We start from the raw sequence: 25,055 nt of genomic DNA on the forward strand, positions 1-25,055 counted from the left end.
CTACCCTCAAAGTAATTTAAAAAAGAAATAAATACTGGATTGTAAATACATTTATGGAAATACTATTTCTGTATTTTACTATTATTAGCACTCGACTCTCGGTGTCTCTGTCTTCACCTACAAAACGGGGGTAGTAATGCACTTCGCAAGGTTATTGTGTGGCTTACATAAAATCTGCCTTTATTCATGCAGTCCTTCATTCAGCTAGTGTTTAGCCAGCAGCTCCTGCGTGCTCTCTTGCAGCTGCTGGGGACTGAGCTCTGGAGCAAGACCCACTTCCTGCTCTGAGGAGTTTTAAGTCTGATGAGGGAATCAGACGTTAAATACACGAATGATGCAGATAAGTGTCGTATTGCGCTTGTGAGCACTAACTGTATGTGGTGCCTGACCACAGTGCAGGCACAGGGCAAGTGGGAGGTGACTCTGCTTACGATTTCATTACAGTTTAGGCTTTTAAATATTTCCAGTTATGGGCCAATAACTATGCTGAAATGATTTCCCCTGGATTTGCACAGCATGAACTGTAAAAGATTTGCTGCCTTTGGGACAGTTTCTGTTGTGGGACTGAAAGGATGTTTAGATGGAGTTTCTGTGCAGGCATTACCAAGGCTCAAGGTCTGCCCAGGTTGCTGGGGACAGGCCTTTTTGGGGAGCCCCCCCTCAATCCTCAGCGTGTCACGGTGTTGGCCTGTACTCTCAGGCCCTGGGGGGTAGACAGATGTTGGAGTCTGCATGTTTTGTGGAGGGGGAATTAGCCCTGATGGAGTAGTGAGCTCCCTGTGCCCCCCAGGGTGCAAGCGGGCACTGGGGGCTAGAAATGGTGTGCCACCCCTTAGAAGGAGAGCATCTCCTGGCCTCCCTTTGCATAACAGGGGCCTGAGAAGAAGCAGAGGGGCTAGCTTCAGTCCTCGAAGGGCAGCACAGAACAAGCCTTCCAGGCTGAGGGTGTTATTTGAGAAAAGCCGATTCCCCATGTGTTTCTGAGGCCAGTGAGTGGGTCGGAACACAAGCGCTGGAGCCGGACAGACCTGGGCTCCACTCCCACATACCCACTGTGAGGCCTAGACAGGTTTCTTAATCTCTCTGAGCTTTCGTTATCTCCTCCACCCTCAGGGGTTGATGGCAGGGTCACATGGGTAAAGAGGTAAGTTCCCAACTTGTCGTGGAGCTTCCAGAAGCCCCCGTTCTCCACCCCCCCTTCCCTTATCCTGCTCCCCAGAGTCTCTGCTTCTGGCTGAGCCTTTGTTCTGCCACTCAGTCAGCTAGGTTCAAGTCTGCACAGATTTTGCAGCTAGAACAGAGGTGCCACGTGTCCCCTATCCCGCCACCTCATGCTCGGCACCAGAGGATACTTTTTGTTGTGGTTGAAGCAGTAATGTGATTTTCAGGATTGCCTCTGCTGAATCCTTGGGGAGGTAACTGAATTACATTTTTAAGAAGGGAGAGGCAGAACAAGATCCAAAGAGAGAATCCATCTGTGGATTTCAACCTACAAAACTTGGAGCTTCCATACAAGGGAAATTATTTCTAATTATTAAAATTTTGGAAACATGGTGCCACTAGAAAGAAAGGAAGTAGAAATGGCTCCAATTAGAAGTGCTAGCATATGTTTCTATGATTTAATGGTTTCCCGTAACAATGTGTAGCTATTTTTAAAGCAGACGAATGACTCATGGTATCCAGCACCAGCGGTCCACTGTGATGGCAGGAAGCTTGTGCTCTGGGGAGGGAGGCTTGGGTTCGACTCCCACCTCCATCATTTACCAGCTGTGTGGCCTGGAGCAAGTTATACATCCCCTCTGCATTTCCTTTTCCTCCTCTATAAAATGGGTTGTTGTAAGGATTAATAAGATAATGCACGTATAAGTCAGTGCAGTGCTTGTCCATCCATGCAAAAAAACCCACTTTTATATTTAAATACTGGGCTAAGTGTATTTGTCATAATTCTTAGTAGTTTAATAGTAAACTTTTAAGGCTATAAATTTTCCTCTGAGTACCACTTTGGTCAAATTCATACAGTTTGATATATAGTGTTCTTACTGACATTATCTTCAAATAGTTTGTTTTATATTTTTTGCTTTTTCTTTGACCTGAGAGTTGCATATGAGTGTGTGTGTGTGTTTTCTAATCAGTTAGAATTCTTTCTACATCTATTGTTAAATCCTAGATGTATTGTAGTAAGGTCAAAGCATGTGGGTAATACAGCATTTACTTTTTGGAACTTACTGAGCATTTCTTTATAGTCTAATATAGAACCAATTTTTGTAAGTATTCCATAGGTATTTGGAAAGAATGATTTTCATTTACATAACACCAAGCTTGTTAATTTCATTACTCAATATTCATGTATGCACAGATACGTATATATACCTGCACATGCGTGTATATTTTTGTAGTTATACACGTGCCCACAGCTGCATGCATGTGAGCATGCACAAGTGCACATACACACACACACACACACATTCTGGAAGAGACATGCCAAAGGCTCCTTCTGTGATTGTGGCTTTGTTGAACTCACTTCATTTCCGGCAGTTTTTTGCTTTGTATATTTTGATGCAGTGTTGCTTTGTGCATAGAAATTTGTAGTCATTACATCTTCTCAATCAACTGTGCTTTTCATTAATATCAGTTCCTTCTCTTTGCCTTGTCCAGTGTTTTCTGCCTTGAATTCTGCTTTATGTTGCTACTCCTGCTCAGCCCACCAGTATCATAGATGTCGTGGCAGTGCTTATGGAGGGCTGCTGGGACGACATCCCATCCGTTGTCCACGCGCACCTCCAGAGAGCCTGGGGTGTGGATCATGCTGTATAGCCAGTCCTCGCCTCCCATCGCTGGCCGAATCCCAGCTGGGGTGATGCCAGGAGGCTGTGCCGAGGCTCACCACTGGCCTATCATAACCATGTTTTCATATCACACATTACTTTCTTATTAAGCACCCTCAAGAAAATTCTCTATCTAGCCTTAGTTCTTTGTACCAAGGGCTATTGTTTTTTTTATTTCTTCTTTTAGTTAATTTGTGATTTTGGGGTGTGTGTGCGTGCACGTGTGTTTGTATGTGTGTGTGTAGATAGAAAAAGAGGCAGACACATAGCTAAGTGAATAAATAAAAAACCGAATTCAGTCCAAATGGGCATTGTCCTGGATAGGACACCTTAGATCTATCCAACGCCATCGTTGGTGAAAAATACAAGTATCTGTCCCTTTCATGTCCTGTTATTTTCCAGTTGGGTTACAGGTAAAAACTCTCCTTGTGGCTGGAGAGTATATGAACTAGAAATGCTAAAATCTTCCTAGCATTCATTTTGGTTGTCACTCAGAAGCTTGATTGCAGTGGAGCAGCCTATGTGAGAAATTAGTAGTCGGGATTGGAAGTGAAGTCAGAATAGTATCTCGGTTTTCCATAAGTCACCCTTTATACCTTCTAGCACAGCAGTGCTGTTTTGTGCTATTTTGTTCTGATTCACGATAAGTGCCCACTGTTACTAAATACCTTCTTTAATTTTAGGGATCTATCTTCTGGATTTAATCTACATTGATTCTGCATATCCTGCCTCGGGCAGCATCATGGAAAACGAACAAAGATCCAATCAGATGAACAACATTCTCCGAATAATCGCTGATTTACAAGTTTCCTGCAGCTACGGTTAGTACCCCTGGTTGCTGGAATTGTGAAATCTTACATCACTGAAATTTGGATTCAGCACCTTATCAGTGAGAAAGTTATAGAAAACTCTACAAAGCTCTTCATTTTAATATCTTGAGCATCCAACATGTGCTGGACCCTTTACCCACAGGCTTGATCCTCAAAGACTGTGAAAACTAGTTGTTCCCATCTCTGTGTTACAGACAAGGAGACCGAGGCTGAAAATAGTTCAGTTGCGTGTCTAATAAGATAACACATCTGGGGAGCAGTGGGGCCCAGGTCTTTCTGGCTCCCAGGTCATTCATCCATGAAGAGCTTTGTGGGCAGCCCCTGGGTAGCTCTCCTCCAAGAGGATTCAGGGACCCAGGTTCCTTCATGTTGTGGCTCTGCCATGTCCTATGGCCTCAGGGTCCGCTAGTGGACTCTGCATCCATCTGGCAGATGCAGGAGGAGAGAGAATCATACAAGAGTAGGTTTTACAGACCAGATTTGTACATGGTGCTCATCACTTCTGCTGGGGAGGCTAGGAACTCTAATCTAGCTGTGGGCCTAGCAGAAAAAGGGAGATGACTTGGTAAAAACTGGCCAGGCTCTGCTACATATGACCGGATCTAAAGTATGACCAGTTGTCAGAGATGGGGTTGAGGAACAGAGAAGTCAGAACGCTGGATGGGCCATCCATGCAGATGTTGATTTCACCCAGGATGACAGTGGACTCTGGGGTGTGGAACGCAACTGTGAGCCAGGTGTCCAGGTCCCTCAGCAAGGGACAAGAATGACGAGGTCCGCCAGCCAGGAGGAGTCAGCAATGAAGAGGGGAGTAGGTGGTAGAGCTGCAGAAATGTGCCTCTGCGGAGCTGGGTTCTCACAAGCCGGTGGAGGAATAAAAGTCTGGAAGCAGCAAAGGGGGACAGGAAGGAAACCAATCCCCCATGCAGTCAATCCCACATGCGGTACAAGGGCACGAGAAGACTAAACAGCTTCCGTTTGGGAAGGCCACAGGGAAGCCAGGGTGCGGTTCTGTGGGGCGGGCTTGCTGAAGCAGAAGCCACCCCCTGTCCCCCCGGCCCCAAACCCCTGCACAGGTGCTTCCAGATCAGCTGTCCTGACTAGAGGAGAAGCGAGGGGTCCAGACTCCCCATACAGTCCTCCCCTGCCCAGGCCCTTTCCATTCACAAGTAAGTCAGCACTCGCTGACCCACTGGCCTGCAGGGCGATTACACACACGGCTTTGGGGTCAGACAGACCCGGGCTCACATCTCAGCTCTGCCTCCTGAAAAGTCACTTCCTCGTCTCTAAGTGTGAGGTTTTCTCATCGGTAGAAATGGGGACATAATGCGTGCAGAGGCCTTAACACATCCAGCATTTCATTAGAGCTCAGTAAATCCTCGTACGACTGTCACCCTCATTCAGATGTCATCAGCTTCGTGAAGCAGGTGTCATTATCCCCAGGACGAGAACACGGAGGCTCTAGAGAAACAGAATGACATGTTCCAAATCTTGCAGTTAAGGGGCAGGGCCACCAGGAGCTCCTCACAGCACCTGGATGCACGTCCCCAAGTGTGAGGGGCCCTCCCCACCCCCTTTCTGCTCCTCTTCACAGCCCCCTTTACTGCCTCCCCCTCTTCCCTCAGCTTGCTCTGTCCCACCCCATGAGGAATGGCAGAGAGGACTCTAGAGGATTTCTGACCCCCTTGGAGTGCAGGGACCATGAAGGTGTGTGGACGGTATCTGGGAAAGAGGTGGGATGCAGTGTGGCCAAGGCGTCCGGTGACAGGGTTGAAACCTGGCTCTGCCACGTCTCAATGATGTGATCTTTGCCAACTGCCATAGTTTCTTTCTCTGTGCAGTGGGCATATTATTCCCCCCAAATGAGGGAGGTGTGACAGTTAAAGCAGATGCCTTCTGGAAACCACCTGGTACATAGCCTGGTGCAGAACAGGTGCCCAGGTGTCTAGGCCCCTCCCACTCTTCCCAGGATGGAGCAGCTCCAGCCCAAGCTGTGCTAGGACCTGGGTTGGACCTCTGCACTGGGCTGGATGGGGTTTGTTCATTCATCTCTCATTCTTGTCATGCAGGGGATGAGAGGTTTGCCCAGTTTCCCCAGTGGAAACCTGTTTAAGGGCGCCGACACCCAGCTCTGGTCTGTTCTGGGGGCCTTTCTCTCCCCAGCCAAGGAACTGTGGTGACTTCAGGGTCTGTGGTCTGTGGCCCAGCCATCTGAGAGGTGGGCACTCCTGGAGGGCAGATTGAATCAGTGATTCCTACACTTCTCATTCGGGGTTGGGGAGAGACTGAAGCCTGTGGGTTCTGTCCGTGTGTTGCAGATCACCTCACAACCCTGCCCCACGTGCAGAAGTACCTGAAGTCCGTACGCTACATCGAAGAGCTCCAGAAGTTTGTGGAAGATGACAACTACAAGTGAGTGCCTGCTCTCTCGCCTCCCTGTCCCCTTTGGGACCAGTGAGCTGCCACCTGCGGGGCTTGCAAAAGGTTACCGCAGCAGCACCCGTAAACCAGCACACACGAGCACAAGCACGTAATGCGACCTCTGGCCCCAGCCGCCCAGCCCTGTAGATCTGAGGACATTGTTCTGTCAGCTTCTCGGCCTGGCTTTCCCATATTGCATGGGCAGCATGAACTTGGACTCCACGGCTGTGCGTGGTGCAGGCTTTGTGCTCCGGGTCCTCACAAGTGACTCCCCCCACCCACCCCTGCTCACAGCGCTGGGTGGAGGGGCAGCGCTCCAGCCGTGCCTCTAGGCTGACAGTTCTTCAAGAGCCTGTTTCGTGGACTAGGCAGCTCCCTGCGGCCCCAGCTTTCTGCAGGACTCTCACCATCTGGCGGTGGCTGAGGCCTCATCTCCATCCCACGCAGCCCTTTGGAGTAGACTCGGTTCCCACAAAGACACCTGTGGTCCCTTTGTCCTCATCTTCCCCTCACCCTGCTCTGGCTTTCAGTTGGTTCTTCATTTGCGGCACCTGGGAATTTACCCAGCATTTCTATGTATTTAGAGGCAGAAGGAGGATTTTTCAGATCAACTCTGTCTGCCACATTGATTGGATATCCTCTTGGTTCATTTTGAGCTTGAGGCCAACCAAGAGTCTCAGTACTTTTCGTATGACCTGATATATCAAGGCAGATCTCAGCCATCTGGTAACTGATCATTTCCCCCTAAATGCCAACTTTACATATATTCTTTCAAATCTCGTCTTATTGGCTGCTTCCAGGTGTCATGTTCCTTTGAATCCCATTATCCAATATATATATTTTTTATCTCTTCCAGCTTTGTATCGGAAATTTGACCAGTTTGATTACTTGGTCTTCATCAAAATCACTGAAAATTGTAGGGAACTGTGGCCACTAGAGACACCTCTGGTCACTCCTGATGTGCTCACTAGGACCCTGGGGACGGCTGTTGAACCAGCTCCACATCTGGCCATGTCTACAGTAGTTCTCCACCTTCGCTGTGAATCAGAATCACCTGGGAGGCTTTATAACCATCCGTATGTTTGTGGTGGAGCCTGGAAATGTGTATTTTTTTGAAGCTCCCTGGGTGGTTCTAATAATTAGCCATCTTTGGGAACATAGACATGTCTTTAGTTGTTATTGTATAATATTTTGTTAGAGCAGAGGAGAATATGAAATTGTGATCTATTGCATAATAGTAACAACAACAGATGAAGGCCAGAGATTACCATTAAAATTGTGTTTGCCACAATTTAAACTCATTTTGCTTACAAAGCATTTGCTGTTCCTGAAAAGAGTACCCCAGAGTGTGAAATTATTCTCACTTAGGTTCTGGGATAATATTTTCCACTTATGTGTCTGTAGTACAATTAAAGAGACAGCAGTTTTTCATTAACACTAATCCTTTAAGGAGAAAAATGGTCTATAAATACTTCTGACCATGAGATAATCCTTGGACAAGCTGCAGGTCGTGAGTAATTACTCCTTCCATTCTGAAGGACACTGAACACCCCCTGCGCTTACTGCTAGCCAGTCAGCCTGGATTTTACAAAGGCCCTTTGTTGTGGTCCAAGTGGGCAAACCAAGGGAAGATGCCTGCACTCTCCCCGCCAGGGCCCGGACCATGGATGGCTTCCCTCCCCAGGGAGGCCCCAGCTCTGAGTGACACAGGACATGCAGGGCTTGTGATTCTGCTTGAGGAACCCATGTTCGATGGCCCAACTCATGTCCCAAAACTTGCTCCCCACCCAAAAGGATGCAGTGGCTTTGTTATTACGGGATGATGGAGCATTTCTAAAAACCCTCCCCCATCTGCTTGGGAGATACTGTGCCACGGGACCCAAACAGTGCTTATTTTTCTCGACTCTTCGTCCATTTTATCTTATTTAAGAAAAATTACCCAAATTCTTACCACTTAGAAAGCATGACCTTTAACATTAAGTGAACATAATTTTAGACATTTTTTAATGCATAGGAAGTGCATAGAGACACAGAGAAAGATGGACAGATGGTTGGATGGAATGATAGAACTTATTAAAATTGGATCATGCTACACTTGCTATTTTTAATTGAAAGTATTTTAATTTAACCAGAAAAAGGAGCTGAAATAAAATGTAAGGAATTAGCTGCTCTTCAAATAAATATTTCTTCAGCACAAGAGATACAATTTCCTAAAAGAGCCTTCTAAGATTACTAAGAGAGGTCGGGAAAAACATGAAGAGGTTTGAGCCAGTGAGTCCTGTTTTAACCAGGTCTCCACTGTGCACAGGGTCAGTTGACTGGATACGAAAGATGAGAACGTCAGCCCTCTCCCCCGCCTTCACCTCCCCTTCACCATCTTCCAATTTTTTGTTAGTCGTGTTATTATTACTACACAGTCCAAGTTTATGTCATACACATTATGTTCAGGAACCATCATTCCTACTGGTTAGTGTTTTTAAACAGATTCAATTCTTACCACCTGTGTTCCTCCACAGCTTTTCCATTCTTGGAGTCGTTATTTTAACAACTCCCTTATTTAGCCGGATTTCCCCATGAGGCAGGTTTTCGCAAGTCCTGCACGCTCTGATTTCTCTGCACGCTCTGATTTCCCTTGTGGAAACGTCCGCATGTGACCGCCTCGCCTCACAGCCCCGCGTGCCTCTGCGCCTCTCCCCCAGCACTTGCAGACCCTGCTCCCGTTGCCTTCTGACACCAGATGCTGCTGTAGAGAAGTCTGAGCAGTCTGATCCTTTCCTCTTGTTTTTTTTTTAAAGATTTTATTTATTTATTTGAGAGAGAGAATGAGAGAGAGAGAGCAGGAGATGGGGGAGGGTCAGAGGGAGAAGCAGACTCCCTGCCAAGCAGGGAGCCCGATGCGGGACTCGATCCTGGGACTCCAGGATCATGACCTGAGCCGAAGGCAGTCGCTTAACCAACTGAGCCACCCAGGCGCCTCTTGTAAGTGACTTGCTTTATCTGCCTGGTGGGTGAAGGATTCCTTGGAGTTCAAAGGCACAACAAGAGGAATGGTTCAGAGTGGAGTGTTCTGTACCAAATTTCCCTGGAACATGGCATGCCCTTTCTTCATTTCAGAGGGATTCTTTGGGTTATCTTTGACTTCTTCTGTGCCATTTCTTGGCTTTCCTCTTTCAGGGATTCCAGGCATCCATACATTGGGTGCTGTCTGCCTTCCATGTCCCCTAGCTTCTTCCTAGAAGCTATAATCTCTGTCTTTTCCTCACAGACGCTCAGACAATCTGTCTCTACTTAGATATTCATCTGATCCTTGATTGGTCCCCTAGGACCCCAGTCTCCCTTTCCATGTTACTCCTTTGTGTCATCATCTCATTTTTCAGGTCTTGCTTTATTCAACCCATGTTCCAAATAAGCTGTTCTCCTGCTCAAAGCACTTGGGGGGATTTCCTTGTATCCCTGGGGGCTGCCTCCTGGGCTGAGCGATGTGGACACTGCTCTATTCCTTTTTCTTTCCTTTTTTTGTGTGAGAGGATGTTTGCTAGGTTGCCGTACCATTTCTTTTTGTCTTCCTCCCATTTGAGAAGCTCCATCTGGATATTCCATGGCTTGGATGGAGGGAGTCGACATCTGGCCCTGTTCCCATGTATGTGAGGTGGGCTGGCTTTTCCTCCTGCCATGCTGTGAGGTCAGGGTGCTTTGTCTTTACCTTCTTCTGTAGCCTGGGGGGAATGCAGGGCTCAGACTCCCACGAGGCAGGGAGCACGCAGTGTGTTTTAGATGTGGGGGCTCTATTAAAAGGCCTGTATCAGGGTTTCCTCCATCTCACTGGGGGCTGCATCCCATTCCAGAAAGGGGCGCCCTCAGGTTTCAAATCACCCCCTCAAGGGAACCTTCATTTCTGCCAGAGTATCCACCATGCTGTCCACCCATTTCATCCATTTCTTGCCAATATCTGGTGCCACTCTGAAGAGGGAGAAAGGTAGGGACTCTTGCTCAGACCTACCGAGAAGCCTCGGAGGGCAGGATACTGGAGCCCTGCTGTGTCACACCTCTTGGTCAAACTCCGCAATCCTCCTTTTCTTTCCGTGGCTGCAAGTTTCTGAAGTTCATGGCTTCAGTTCATGCCCCGTTTCTTGTTGAGTTGCAGCTGGTAAATTCTTCTACTCCTAAGCCTTCCTAATTATTTGTTGGTTTTGTTGGGAGAGGGGGAGTCTGGCATCTGGCTTCACTCCACCATTTTTACCCAGAGGTTCTTAATCAGTGCTCAAAAGATAATAATAATAATTATTATTATTATTGAGGTGCCAGTCCTCATAACACGTCCATTGCCTGTGCCTCTCTGGGGCCTCTGAGAAGGGGGGTGCAGTGTAATGATTAAAAACCCTGATTTCAGGTCAGCCAGTCCTGGGTTGGATTGCCTGCCCTGCCACTCGCTAGCCCATGAATTTGGGGAAGCTACTTAACCTTGCTACTGCTGTTTCCTCACCTGGTAGAAGGAGACAATAAATGTACCTACCCCCCAGGCTTGTCTTGAGATCTGGAGCAGACCCCAAAGGGCTCCTGGGCTCTGAGACTCTAGCCCTTAGCAGCAGTCCTGTCTCCCGAGTCCAAACCCACATGTGATCAGTCCCCCTCTGATACACCAGAGCCCCTCTGATCTCATGAAAATCTTTGTTTCCAGACTGTCACTCAGAATTGAACCGGGAAGCAGCTCTCCGAGACTGGTCTCTTCCAAGGAAGATCTCGCAGGTACTGTAGCCACCTCGGGTGGGGACACACCCACTCACGGCCCAAGCATGGCTGCTGGGGCTGGCCCTGACTGTGACAAGGGCCCAGTTGAGTTGCAGGTTGGCAGACTCCACGGTCCTAGCAGCCCTTGTATACCAACCTTCCGGGCTCCTAATCCATGAGGCCCCTGTGGGTCACCTCTGGGCTGGGGCTCCCTGAAAAAGCCTGGGACCCGACAGCCCCAAGAGAGGCCAGATCAGAACCCCAGGTTGGGAACATGCACAGGGTAGAGAAAACCCTAGGTTCTTCTCCAAGTCACCTGGGCCCTTAACATTGGGCCTTCTGCCCAGGCTCGGGTTGATGTGCCCTGGAGGGGGGCTGGTGCATGGGATGCCTGGGGACTTGGTGCCTCCAGACACAGATGGCTCACCCTCCTGGAACATCAGCTTTATTCGCGTATTTGGGACATACAAACAGTGTCCCTAGTGATTAAGGGGGTTGGGGACAGGGTTCCCATCAGAGGGATGTAGGTAATAGCAGCAGGATTCTAAAGCAATTGTTGAGGGCCATAGAAGGAACGGTAGCAAACACTAACCATTCAAGACTTTCTTCAGGAGGTAATGCCAAAATTCTGGAGCAGAGTGGGCTCAAATCACAAGCTTTCAGCCCTTTAGTCTCCTTCAAATTAGTCTGAGTAAGAAGCCTCTGCCACCTTATCTGGTTAGCTTGCCTTAACGGGATAAGCCAAGTCTCTGGCCTTCCCTGCGTGCCAAGAAGCCCCCATAGTCACACTTTCTTTCTACCCTCCGGACAGTGCCAGAGGATTCATCTCCTAGGGCCCCTTCCTGCTGCAGGCTTCCATTACTTCTGCCCCTGCTGTGTCTGACCAGTCCCCACTTCCCGCTCCATGCATGCGGGAGCCATTGAGCAGGGAGTGATGGGAGGGCCTGCCGTGAGCCTGGCCCTTACAGTGAGCCAGGTACGCAGGGAATGAGGCAAAGACTTGCCCACATGGGGCTTAGGCTTTAGCAGGGAGACAGGCAGCAAAGCCATGAGGGGGGCAAGGCGTGGCACAGGAAGTGAGATGGCAGAGGGAGGGTCTTAGCCTTGCCTTGAGGGGCCAGCTCTGCCTCTCTCTAGCGCCTCTCTCCATCCACAGGCCAAACTCGAGCCTCCTCTCTGCCTGAGAGAAGTGAGGCCTCTGGAAGTTTCTCCAGTCAGGCCTCTTGCACATGCCTTGAATGCCTTTCCCTCACGTTTCCATGTTTGGCTCTTGCTCATCGTTCTAAACTCAGAGAGACTTTATTTCAGCTCTTCGTTTCTTTATGACACCCCCATTTGTAATTATTCTCTTTGGCCACTGGGCCTCACTTAATGGGTCACTGGATGAGTCTCCGGCACCTGGCATAATGCTTGTGCTCTACGGATGCTCGAGCCTCCCAGGGTTCATGGATGAATGGATGGAAGGAAGGACCAGGCTGAGGCTTCAGGTAGGCCTTTGGTGCACACTAGCCTGGAGCACAAGAGGGGTCTTATTGCTGGAGCCTCATCCCTGAGCCTCAGAGAGCCTCCTCCTCCCCAGTGCCCTGCACACCCACCTGCAGCCCAGGCAGCCTCGCCTCCCGAGCCTCAGCCATGGCAGCAGAGGCCTCCCCTTCCCCCAGGCATCTGTCTGACCCAGATGGTCCCTTCAGTTGACCAGCACCTGCCTCACTACCTCCTCCCTGAGGAAGAGACCAGGGTCCCATCTGTGCCCCCAGCCCGGTTCTGCACTGAGCACTCCTCCTGCTAGGCCGGAGGTTGTAGACCAGGAGCCAGCTCAGAAAACTAACACTGCTAATTGGGGGCCTCAAGAACTGGCCCTCTCACTGAGCCCTGGGGCAGGAAAGGAGGAGCTGTACCGACTTTTGACCCCTGCCTACGATGGAATCCAGGGCCTGGGAGCCAGGACCCGGCCCCTGGCCCAGCCTCCTCAGGGTCCACCAGACTTTCCTGTTCTAGCCACTGTCCCCTCCATCGGCTCTGTCATTTATTAGCCGTGTGAGGTCAGAACCCAGCAAATTAACCGACCGCCACATCAGTCAGAATCCCGGCAGGAAAGAGAATTACTCCCCCCACCACACCCCGGCTCATACGAAGAGACTTTAATGAAGCTGAAATGGGAATTATGTAAAGAACAGTGAGGCACCAGCACCTCTAGGCTGAGGGACCTGGCAAAGAAAAGGTGTCCCCAACTCCAGTGATTGCTGAGCTGAGGAGGACTCGGCTTCTGAGGGAGCAAACAGAACAGTCGGCATACCTGCCAAGCCTCAGTGTCTCCATCTGTAAAAGCTATAATGCCTCCCTCCCATGGCTGTTGTGGGAACTTACTGAGACCATGGGTGTGAAACCGTCCAGTGCCTGACACACAGTGTAACTTTACTAGGATGATGTGATTGTCGTCAGTATTATGACTGTGCCTCTGTCACTGAATCAGCTTTGGGCTTTGCACGAAACGCCGCCGCCCCGGGGGTGCTTTCCTCCCACCGCACCCCCGCCCTCCTGGTCAGGCCCCTGTTACACCAGGGTTGGCACACTATGGCCCAAATCCAGCCCACCCCTGTTTTTATATTGGACCACACCCGTCCGTTGACATATTGTCTGTTTGCTTTCCGTGACAGTGGCAGAGTTGAGTGGCTGGGACAAAGACCCTGTGGCCTCCAAAGCCTAAAATATTCACCGTCTCGCTTTTTACAGAAACTTTGCCAACCCAGTGTTCTGCACTCTTGCCGAGCCGGTCTGTACTTCTCCACAGCCCTTCCCCCTGTGGGGATTAAAGCATTATCTGTGCATATCTGTCCCACGTCTGCCTTCCCCCCAATGTAAGGACCCTGCCTGGCATCCGCAGAGCCTGGCACTCAGGGGCCCTGGGGAAATAGCCGCGCTCGCCTGTCCTCGCCTCTCCAGCCTGGCCTCTGCTGCCCGGTCTCTGAGCTCCTGGCTGGACCCCTCAGGCGCTGGGCTCTGGGAGGCAGCTCTGGGGCTGCCGACTGCTGACTCCACACTCCCTTCCGGGGAAGTGCTGATGCTGCACTTTCACACAGTGCTGCGAGCCCGGCTCACAGGAGTGTTTTCCACCAGTTTTCCAAAGCCCTGGCTCCCGCCCTGGAAGCAGGATGTTAAGGTTTTCATTGATCACCAGAGGGCCCAGGAGCGTCTGGAAGGCTTCCGATGTGCTCAGTGGTCCTGGCTTCCCACCCGCAGCCTCGAAGCCTCTCTGAGGACAGAGAAGCGGGTACCGCTGCAGCCTGGGACAGCCGAGGGGTCCTGTGGAGGGTGGGACCAGAGGGGCAGTTCCCAGGAGGCCTTCCCCCATCTGGCAATCAGACCAGGCTGCGTGGCAGGAGCCCGGTCAGGCCCAGGGACAGGAATGTGCCTCTTGCAGTCCCAGGAATGGGAGGAACGCAGCCTCCCTCAGCTCCTCGGGATGGGGGTTTAAGTTCCAGCTCTGGGTTCCCTTTCCAGCAGTCAGGCACCCGCCCCCACACCTGCCAACGAGAGGACCCGAGATGCCTTCACTGGTTCGTGCACTCAGGATATCCAGGCCAAGGGCCTGCTGTGACAGGCCCTTGCAATGAGCCAGGTTCCCAGTGGAACGAGGCAAAGACCTGCCCGCATGGAGCTCGGGCTTTAGCAGGGAGACAGGCAGCAAAAGCCATGAGGGCGCAAGGAGGCATGGCACTGGAAGGAGCCAGAGGAGGCCAGCGTGAGCAAGACCAAGATAGTTGGTGGGCTCCCTGACCCTTCCATGTGGCTGTGCCCGCTTCTCTCACCAGCTCGCCTGCCTCAGGCACTGAGACCTGCTGACCCAGCACTGGGAGGAGCCGGGACTTGGGTCTCTCAGAGGGCTTGGTTAATGTCAATGTGGTCCGGGCTGAGGCTGTGCCCTTCGTGTCTGTGATGGCCCCTGCGCCCCACAGAGAGCTGCCCACTCTCCACCCTGGGGAGTGGCCGTGCCGGCAGCTCCGCACCAACAAACAGACTGTGAGAACGGAAATGGAGAAACCTTCTCAGTTTCTGGGCCGTGGAGGAGAGAGGGCCAGGAATGCCACGTTTTCAATCCCCATCCCCCCTGGATGTAATGTTTCGTTTATATAAACGAACTAATATTTTCCTGGAGAGCAAAAATTATAAAGAACGTTGACCCCCAGAGGGGGCAAGTAATGTTTGTGTGTGCCTTGGAACCGATGAAGACATTTCCAGATTCTGTTAGCCCCGCCTCCTCGTGGCTGAACCAACTGACAGGTTTTCTCTCAAGAGTCCTTGGCAGCAAAGCAAGGCCATGGAAAATCTCAGCACGGGCCTCAGGTTTCTGTACTCGTACCTTTAGACCTGCTCCCCACATACCTCTATGTCTTCCTTGTCCTACTGCCTTCTGGGGAAAAGCCCCGCTTTGGAGTCGGGCAGACCTGAGTTCACGGCGCGGCTCCAGCCCTTCTCAGCTGTGGGACCTTGGGCCATCGGCTTACTCCCTCCGAGCATTGGTTTTCTCATCGGTGACATGGCCGTAGGAATAAATACTTCACGTAGGCTTACTTCCCAGGACTGAGGCTGTGCCAGGAAAGCCCTCAGCACAGCGCCTGGCACATGCCTGCCACTCAGGATCCCTGGCTCATGGCCTGCACAGGGCAGGTTCCGATGCTGTCCTAATGGAGGGACAGCACCACACAGCTGACAGAGCAGGAGACCGGGCACCGGAGGGCCCTCCCCTCAAGTCCGACTCACCACTCACCAGCTGTGCCGGGGACCACCACTGATAACCAGCCACCCCAGAACCTAGTGGCACAGAACCACCATTTTGTTACAGGCATGGGCTCTGTGGGTCAGGAAATAAGACAGGACACAGTCAGGATGGCTTGTCTCTGCTTCACCATATCTGGGGCCTCGGCCGGAAGGACTTGAAGGCTGAGAGGGACGCAGTGGCTAGGGGCTGGAATCATCTGGACGCACGTGGTGCTGGCTGTTGATGGGGCCACAGCTGGGGCCGAACACATATGTACGTGTGGCCTCCCACGTGGGCTGGGCATCCTTACCATATGGCAGCCTCAGAGTCGTCAGCTCCTACCTGGCAGTGCTCCCCCAGAGCGAATGTCCCAAGAGCAGGGTGGAAGCTGCGTCACGGCATCTGTGTGACCCCCCTCAGAAGTCACGTGGCCTTGCTTTTGCCACGCTCTGTTGGTCAAGGCAGTCACACAGGCTCGGCCAGGTCCAAGGAGAGGGGACGCAGACCTGACCACTCGACGGGGGCAGTGTTGAGAATTTGTGGACATGTGTTGAGACCACCACACCAGCTGGTTCGTGGTAGGGAAACAGAGGCTCAGAAATGATGATGGTGGTGGTGGCGGGAACTGGCATGCATTGAGCTGGTACTTGCTGCCAGGCACTGTTGTAAGCGCTTCCTGTGTGTTCACTCGGGACCCTCACCCCTACCCTGTGAGGTGAGGGCCGATAGCCTCATTCTGTAGGGGGAGGTACTGGGGCATTCACCCCCTCATCTCTCATATGGAAGAAGGTGCAGAGCCAGCTGCTAAGCTCAGGGGTCTGGACTGGTCATCTGTATCCCATGCGTGGAACAAGAGGGATGCACTTGAGGGTCCCAGAGCACCCGGGGCTCTGCCCCCATTGCCCTTTGTGTCTATGCAGTACAGTAATAGAAAGTACAGTGTCTATGCAGTCATCACTGCCTTGGATGACAACCTTGGCACATCCAGGCCTTTCCTAGAGACACTTTTGAGTCACATACTGTCCCTGCTTAGTTCTTAGAAGGCCGGTTCTGTGTAAGAATCACAACTCCAAACCTGATTTGGCATTAAATCTTCTTCACTCCCCTAGCTGGGGCCTGATCTCTCATGGTCAGGGTTGGGGGTGCTTGGCCCTTCTCCCCACCGGGACATCCTCTGTCTCTGTTGGCTTGCTAACCTTGGGGCCTGGGGCGAAGGACACAGTCTTAACAGTGGGCGCTGCTGTCTTGGAACCCTCCAGGTGACAATTGGTGTACTGATGCTTCTTCACATGGGTTTCTTGGGTTTTTCAGAGGTCCCCAGGTCCCTTGGCTGGGACATGTGCTAATCCATTCTGGGACTACTGCAGCTCCTTCACAGAGTCCGTGCCCCTGCCAGCTCCTTGCTGCTTGGGTTCCTGCCAGCCCTTAATTCCATGCCGGCTGTCCTCACAGGGGGCCAGTGTGGTCGGTGGGAGGCCACACCCAGCCTTGTCCTGACAGGCCTGCAAATGCAGCTAGCCCTGGTGTGGCCACCGCTGTCCTCTGGCTGGGGCCGTGTGGGCTCCCATGCCTGAGTAAGGCACTAGGAGTCCCCTGGGTCTCCCAACTGCTGGGGACATATTTCAAGCTCCCCAAGTGGTCTGTGGAGACTTCCCCCTCCACTGGAGAGTAGTGAGCAGAAAAAGAGAGCACCCCATGGGCAGGGGTGGGGAGTCCCCTTTCCATAGTCTCCCCTGTTAGCGCTTTTAGATTCTCAGGGTGGATTAAGGGGCTCAGGGGAGGCGCTTGAGAGCCGAGAAGCCAGTGTCTCCCTCTCCACTCTGGAAGTTCACATCTGCTCTGTTCCTCGTCTCTCATCTTAGTCAAGGTCAAGCAGAGGAACAGAGATGCCAGCCCACTTCCGTCCTACTCTGCTGCCCTGTTGTGGCCCAGCTCCGCACATGGCACCAGTGGTTTCCCCGGCCTTGCTTGCTCTGACTCCAGGGAGAAAGCATCTGGGCCTCACCACTGTTGAAGGGGGGATCGGATGCCATTTTTCAGAAAGAAATGACCCGGGGCATTCTGAATGATGTGTGAGCCAGATCTTGGCTCACGGTGAGGACCCGTGAGAGCTGTGTATATGAGAAACAAAGAATGTGTGTGACTGTAACACTGACCAGGCTCGTCCATGAAACCTGGCCTGAGAGGGCTTTCTGTGCACAGGGCCCCATGTCCCTGAGTGCCAGAGGGCAGCCCCGGGGAGGGCAGCACACACAGTCAGGAAGCCAGGAACCCCCTTCACCCCATGCGCCACGTGCGCCACGTGCGCCACGTGCTCCGATGACGCTGTCAGGAGCCTCAGCTCCAGCCACGGTCACTCCCCTTCTCCAACACAGACAGGCTCGGGAGGCCGAGGAGCCTGGACGCCGAGCTCCCGGCAGCCCAGGCAGAGGCTGGACTGGAACTCGAGTCTTGTGACTCCAAGTCCCCTCTGCCACAGCTGCCTCCCATTAACTTCCAGTGTGCAAGACTTGGAAAGTAGCCCGTGAGCGGCTGCCGGCTGCCAGACTGCTTCAGTCGGACAGTGCAGACCCAGGGCAGGGACAGGGATGCTGCTGGAAACCCGTGGGAACGAGGCTCCCCGTCCTCCTCTGCAGAGCCCGCCCCTCTGTAGCCAGAACCCCACACCTGGCCCGGACGGCCCCCGCCTCCCTGAGCTTGTGCTGATGGGAGACTCTGGTCAACAGGAAATCCCATCTCACTCCTTTGTTACAAGTGGATGGGCGCCGTGAAGGCAAGTGCAGGCCGCTGGAGAGTGAGGGACTGGAGCGCCTGGCCCCAAGGATGGGGGTCACCACCCTCTCTGAGAACTCAGGACATGTGTGCCGGCAGCACTGGGCCTGCATCTCAGTGGAAGCCCTCCCGTCGCAAATTGAACCCCTGGCGAAGGGGGCAGGTCAACAGTTCTTGTGCCATTTCTCCCTTCTCCTGAGAGAAACATCTGGCTGAGCAGAAGGTCTTTTCTGGGGTGTTTCCAGGCTTGTCTGCTGGTCCACATGGGTGGGCAGAGGAGGACGCTGCTCCCGGCGTGGGCCAGCCGACTCAGGTGGCAGGCTAAGCCCCTCCAGGTTGCTCTCCCTAGACACCTGCACCCAAGGGAAGGAGAGTGTGTTCCAGCCCCAAAGGTGGGTGCTGCCTGCACAAGGTACCTCTGAGGGGTAAGAAGTGACAGCTGAGGACGGGGCTGCTGGGCAGGAAAACAGTGCATCGCTTCTGACGCCTTCCACTAGAATTACAAGTGAAGCCCAAGGATTCATGAATCTAAAATGACACTTTTCTCAAATATTTGTTCTGTTGACCCTGGTTCTACACAAGTTCCTTTTTAGCCTGTTTTCTTCTCATCCCGCAAACGCTGGTTCTGTCCCAGGCCTTCCCTCTTCTCACTGAGTTTACAACTCTGGATAATTTTGCCCACTCCTGGGGCTCCACACCCCCCTGTCTGGATGCATCTGTCCCCGGTGCCATCTGTCTCCTGAACACCGCACCCAGTGGCCTCCAGACATCAGTCCCAATCTGAACTTCTCATCAGCCCCCCAAGCCTGCTTCCTAAGTGAACGGCACCAGCCTCCACCGAGGCTGCCCTGAGTGCCCCTCCCACCATACCCCTGCTGGTCCACCTCCTACACACCTCTCGTCCTCGTTTCTCCTTCGCGGCCTGTCATTTTGGCCCCATCCACATGCTTTTTTAGCTAGAGTGAGCTTTTAAGGGAATGAATCTGAGCACATCACCACTCCTCCTAAAAATCTCTACACCTTCCCCTCTTTAACCTCCAGGCCCCTCACATGACGCTACAGCTCTGGCTGCCCCCCCACCGCACACGCAGTGCCCGCCCTCAGCTCTTCTGCCAGGCTGGCTCCCTGCATTTTCTCTAGTAGCTTCCGTTGTCCGTCATCTTGAGGTCTTTGCCCTTGCTGCTCCTTCTGCATACGCCACTGCATCGGCTGGAACTCATGGGCCAGCCTGGATGTCAGACCCTCCAGCTCCTCTCTGACCTTCCCGTGTTCTCAGATGCACAGCTCCTGGCTCCGCAGCTCACCAGCTGCTTGCCCAGGCAAGCTCCTTAACCCTTCTGACCTCAGGTCCCACACTGTAGCGTCGCGATAACAACCATGCCTGGGAGGCAGTGTTCTTGCACCTGTGTAAAGGCTTTAGCGTGGGTCGTGGCACCTGTAGATGTGCAAAGTAGATCAGCTGTTAGCCATCACCACCATCACTATTGGCGTGGTAATCATACTATTGGTGTAGTTATTGCTCTTATCGTATCTGTTATTTCTTCCAATCAAAGCATGTGTCCTTTTGGTGTAGTTATTGCTATTATCATATCTATTATTTCTTTCCTCCTATCAAAGCATGGGTCCCTCCCCGGTGTAATTATCTGCATAGTTGTCTTCGGCCCCCGCCTGACTGTAAACCCCATGAAAGCAAAACATCAGCTCTCTAATCCAGTGTGGCTGACCAGCACCTGGCTCAGGGCTGGCTCAGGGTCCGGAAACATTTGCTTCAGGAAGGAGGGAGGGATGCTGTATCATTTCCTCCTCACAAGGAGGCTGCCAGGTCAGGCCACTGTTCCTGTTTTGCAGATGTAGAGTGAGGCTCAGAGGTGCCAGGTGACTTTCCCAAGGTCACTCAGCCTGCAAGTGGTAGATAACACCAGAGCCCCCACATCTGTCTGCCTCTGGACCCTGAGTTCTTAGGACCATTCATCATCCTGACTCCCACCCACTGCAAAGCTATTATTCGAAGGCCCTGTGCTCTTTTCTCTTCCAATCAATGAGTGGTCTGTTGGGCAGCCTGTTGGTTTCTTGAGAGAAATGTAATGAAAACCAGATTTTTTTTTCAACATGATATCTCGTTCCCCACAGAGACTGTCAGTTCTCATATGTTCCAATAAAACTGCTAAAGAAACAGCCACTTAAAGAGCTTTAAAGATTATTCATGGAAAAATTATGCTGAGGAAAAATAGAGCAATCCTCTGAGATAGTCAAGCCACATGGTCAGTTTTTCCAGCTGTTCGTGCCATATCGGGCCGGGCAGCGGGGACCACACTCTGCAAAGCAAGGGGCCAGAACCCCGGCTCATTATCACTGCCCCTGCCCCTGCCCTTGCCCCAGGGGACATGGAGAAACAAACTTGCCAGCTCCCAGCTGAGAAACGGCCCCAGAAGACACGTGTCCCTGGTGATGTGACGTGGTGGCCACCCCAGGCTTAGTGGGGCAGGAACATGAGGCCTTTCAGTAGCAGAGAGCGTCACTTACTGGCAGAGAAGCCACCCCGGTCCCGAAGTCCCAACTGAATGGAAATTCTTCTGCTTCAGCGTCAGACCAGGCTATTGGTCAACAATGCAGGGGGTGGGAGTGGCCGAGACCCGGGGCACCCACAGCAGCATCAGCTTGGACAATGGACCCAGGCAGATCACAGCCTCTTCTCCTTGGGCCTCCCACCCTTCCGCTCAGCCGGGCTGAGGGCCGTCTGAGGCCAGGCAGGCCTCCCAAGGCCGTGCAAAGCAGCAAGAAGAGGGAGGCGGATCTGGGCCTTGTCCTGGAGGGAGAATCAGGAGCCGAGCGGAAGAAACCAAGGGCGCATCCAGAGGCGTAGGAGAGCCGGAACATGCGGATCAGCGCCAGGATTCGGGAAGCACCTGGAGACAGGTGAGAAATGGAGTGAGCAGGAGTGAGCGGGACAGCCATGGAGGTTATCAGAGAGCTTGGAGAGTCCAGCTCTCTAGGCACAGCACAGCATGCACGGCCAGCTGAGAGAACGAAGCCAGCACCCCTGCAGCGTGTGACCTGATGGGCCTCGAATGTCCCTTTAAAATGGCGACTGTAAAATTACCAACTGCCTGCGAGTCAGTGAAATAGGATGTTCAAGTGTTGGGACAAGCCTGGCATGCAGCTGGTGCATAATAGATGTTTGTCCTCTCCACCTTCACCTGCAAGAGTAGCAGTTGGACCTTATGCAACACACGGTTCCTAGACGAAGTACCACCTGCTTCTGTCAGATCACCTCACGTGTGACACTGTCTCTTCTGCCTCGGGTTTTCACTAATGCCCGACCTTTGAACTGCCAGACGCCCCCCTGCCCCGCCACCACCGGGATGGCCGTGTACCCCTGGGTTGAAGTCTGGCACGTGGCAGCTGCGTAAGCCCTGGCTTTCCCACCTATGAACCAGGGCTGCTAGGAGAACCCCCCACACGGAGGGCAGCATGCCCCGGAGCGCGGGCCCCAGTCCTCGGTGAACACTCAGCCATAATTATCACCATTATTATTACTACGACAACACAGGGAGTCGAGTTCCAGTTCAAACCACAGAGGGCGGAGCAACGCAAGCTGACCTTTACAAAATACTTTCTGAACCCATGGTGGGAGCCAGGGTGAGTCAGACTGTAATCCCGCGTCCATGCCACTGATAAACAAGGCAAATTCCATCCTCTGCATGGATTCATTTATTGAGCAATATGTGCAAAACAAAAACAAAGCAGGATGGCTTCCATTCTTCCCTTTCCTCTCTGGAGCAACCACACGAGACGTTTCCTCCAGGACGGAGCTTGCTTTTGTTCCAACTTTTGAGCAGAATGTCTTCACTGGGGTGCGTGTGAGAATCACCTGGAAAGCAATGACCAGACCCACTTGAGGCCAATGAAATCAGAACCTCCAGGATGGGTCCGAGAAACTCCATTTCTCACACACTCTCCCGATGCCTCTGCCACATCCCCTGGTTAACAAGTAGAGCTGATGACGGTGTGGGATGCCTTCTTGGGAAGATGCACACAGATACTAAGCTGAAGTACATGTCCTCAAACATGTTCTAGGCTCAAATCTGAAAATCCTGGGGAAGGTGTCTGTCCCTATCCGGGGCCAGGAGCAAGGCCACATTGGTCTGGCATTGGCTCCCCTGTGAGCCCATCGGGGGTGGGAAGGGGGATTCCTGGAGGAGGTGTTGGGTGGGTGGTCCCAGGTGTCTACTCCATGGATTCACAATGCCTAGATGACATTGCCAACCAGCTCCTGACCTTGAAGCTTAAGCTCTTGAGCTGCTGCCTCCCCATTTGTGAATTAAGGCTAATAACCTGGATCTCAGAGGGGTGTTGTGTGGGTTAAGTGTGAAGGCGCTGAAGGGCCGCAGCACAACGCAGGTGGCACAGCCCAGTGGGGGGTCGCAGGAGAGTTCCAGAGAGGGGCTCTTTATAAAGACGCGGGCAGGGTATACGGACCCCCAAGGACAGCACAGCACCCCAGGGCTGGAACAGGAGTGCAGGGAGGCAGAGGTTACAAAAACCAGAGCAGAGAGGACTTGGGGAGCCTGCTGCCTCTCAGGGGTGACCCCGAAGGAAAGTCTGGAGGATATGGTACCACAGACTCTCTCCTTCCTCCCCAGTTTCTGGCTAGGGCTCCCCATAGACCTGACCCAACAAGGAGCCAGAGGGAAGGGAGCCCACTGACCTAGGCCCCATAGCGCAGCTCCCAGTTCATAGCACAGGGTGGAAAAGGGTGCAGGACAAATCTGGAGGGCAGACAGAAGATTCCAGCACAGCCCCTGGCACACGGTAGGCATCCACGTGTTTTTGAAGTATTCTCATTTTAAATAATGAAATATTGAACACGTAGAGACTACCCATTGTACCCACCATCCATATTTAACACAAAGTAACATTTTGTCATATTTGTTTTATATTTTTTTAAGTAAAATAACGTTAACTAGAGCAAAAGTCCCTCTTACCCCATCCTTCCTTTCTTTCCTGTAGAGGTATCTACTCTCCTGGGACCGCTTTATGTTATTCCTGTGCAGGTTTTTATATTTTACTGCATATCTACTCATGTACAAACATATATACTCTTGTTTTGCATGTTTTAAAATGTTTACAAAAATGGCATCATGCCTCAAAATAAACATCCTTTTGCACCTTACACTTTCCACTCAGCATATGCTTCTAGGATTTAATTTGTATTGATACCTATAAATCCAGTTTCTTCACTGTTTTTTTGCTCTGTAGGATTTGTTGGATAAATAGACCACAGCTCATTCATCCATTTCCCTCCTGAGGGGCATGTAGATTGTTTCCACTTTTTAGCTGTTATACACAGTGCTACACTGAGCATCCTTGTACACGTGTCTCCTTGTGCATGTCTGTAGGAGTTTCCTGAGGGTGGATTCCTAGAATTGGAATCACCTGCCCGCAGGGGCATGGTATCTTCACCTTTACTCACCATTGCTATTTGTTTTCCAAATATTGCACACTGCCCTGAGCCCTGAGCCAGCATTCCCATTCTTTCCCACCCTAGCCAATACTTGATATTGTCAGGCCGATTAATTTTTTACAATCTAATAAGGTAAGAGTGTTTTTTCTCACTTTTACTAAAGTATAATTTGCATTCCCGTTATCCCCAGTGAGATTAAGCACATTTCCCTGTAGTGATTGGTCATGTGGGGTTCCTCTCTTGTGAATTTCCCATTTGAATCCTTTACCCATCATCTCTGTGTGGTTTGTCTCACTTTACTGATATTTGAAATTCTTTTTTTTTTTTTAAAGATTTTATTTATTTATTTGAGAGCGAGAATGAGAGACAGAGAGCACGAGAGGGGAGAGGGTCAGAGGGAGAAGCAGACCCCCCGCTGAGCAGGGAGCCCGATGTGGGACTCGATCCCGGGACTCCAGGATCATGACCTGAGCCGAAGGCAGTCGCTTAACCAACTGAGCCACCCAGGCGCCCTGAAATTCTTTATATATCTCAACACAAACGCTTTGCCGGTGATACAGTGACAGATCTCTTCTCCCGGACTACAACTTGCCTTTTAACATTGTTTTTGCTGTCTTTTATTTGTTTGTTTTGGTGCAGAAACGTTTCATTTTAATGCAATCAAATGTATTCAATTTTTTAAAAGATTTTATTTATTTGTTTATTTATTTATTTATTTATTTATTTGAAAGAGAGAGAGAGCACCAGCAGAGGGAGGGGGAGAGGGAGAAGCAGACTCCCCGCTGAGCAGGGAGCCCAATGTGGGGTTGATCCAAGGTCTCTGAGATCATGACCTGAGCTAAAGGCAGACGCTGAACTGACTGAGCCAGCCAGGCGCCCCTGTATTTTTTTTTTTTGTCCTTTAGGGTTTATGCTTTTCGTTTCTTCCCCGAAGATCATAAAGATTGCCTTATTTTTTCCCCAGTAGTTTCGCATTTTTGCTTTTCACATTCATGATGTGAGTCCACTTCTGTAATATATGGTGGGGAGACTCTAATTTCATCTTTCTCCACATGGAGCCCAATGGTTCTAGCGCCATATACTGAAAAGACCCTCCCTTCCTCACTGATGTGTAATTCCACCACCACAGTGAAGCAGATCTGAGCTCTCCCTTCTGATTTACTGAACTGTTTCTTTATCCCTTCCCCAAGACCAGACTATGTGAATCACTATTGTTTGGTGTTTGGTTCTGATATCTGGTAGGGCGAGGCCTCTAC

General features: G+C 51.5%; 1 protein-coding gene across 11 annotated transcripts in view; it reads left to right on the plus strand.

Moving 5' to 3' along the window:
* Window positions 1-25,055, plus strand: part of RALGPS1 (Ral GEF with PH domain and SH3 binding motif 1) — a 315,256-nt gene that overhangs the window by 260,343 nt on the left and 29,858 nt on the right. For all 11 annotated transcript variants that reach the window (XM_081803618.1, XM_081803617.1, XM_081803622.1 and 8 more), the window contains 3 exons: window positions 3,509-3,646; window positions 5,974-6,067; window positions 10,755-10,822. In XM_081803618.1, coding sequence (XP_081659744.1) covers window positions 3,509-3,646; window positions 5,974-6,067; window positions 10,755-10,822 — 300 coding nt within the window. The remainder of the gene's footprint in view (window positions 1-3,508; window positions 3,647-5,973; window positions 6,068-10,754; window positions 10,823-25,055) is intronic.

This window comes from Leptonychotes weddellii, chromosome 14, assembly GCF_054177405.1.
Source record: "Leptonychotes weddellii isolate Sample4059 chromosome 14, ASM5417740v2, whole genome shotgun sequence".
NCBI lineage: Eukaryota > Metazoa > Chordata > Mammalia > Carnivora > Phocidae > Leptonychotes > Leptonychotes weddellii.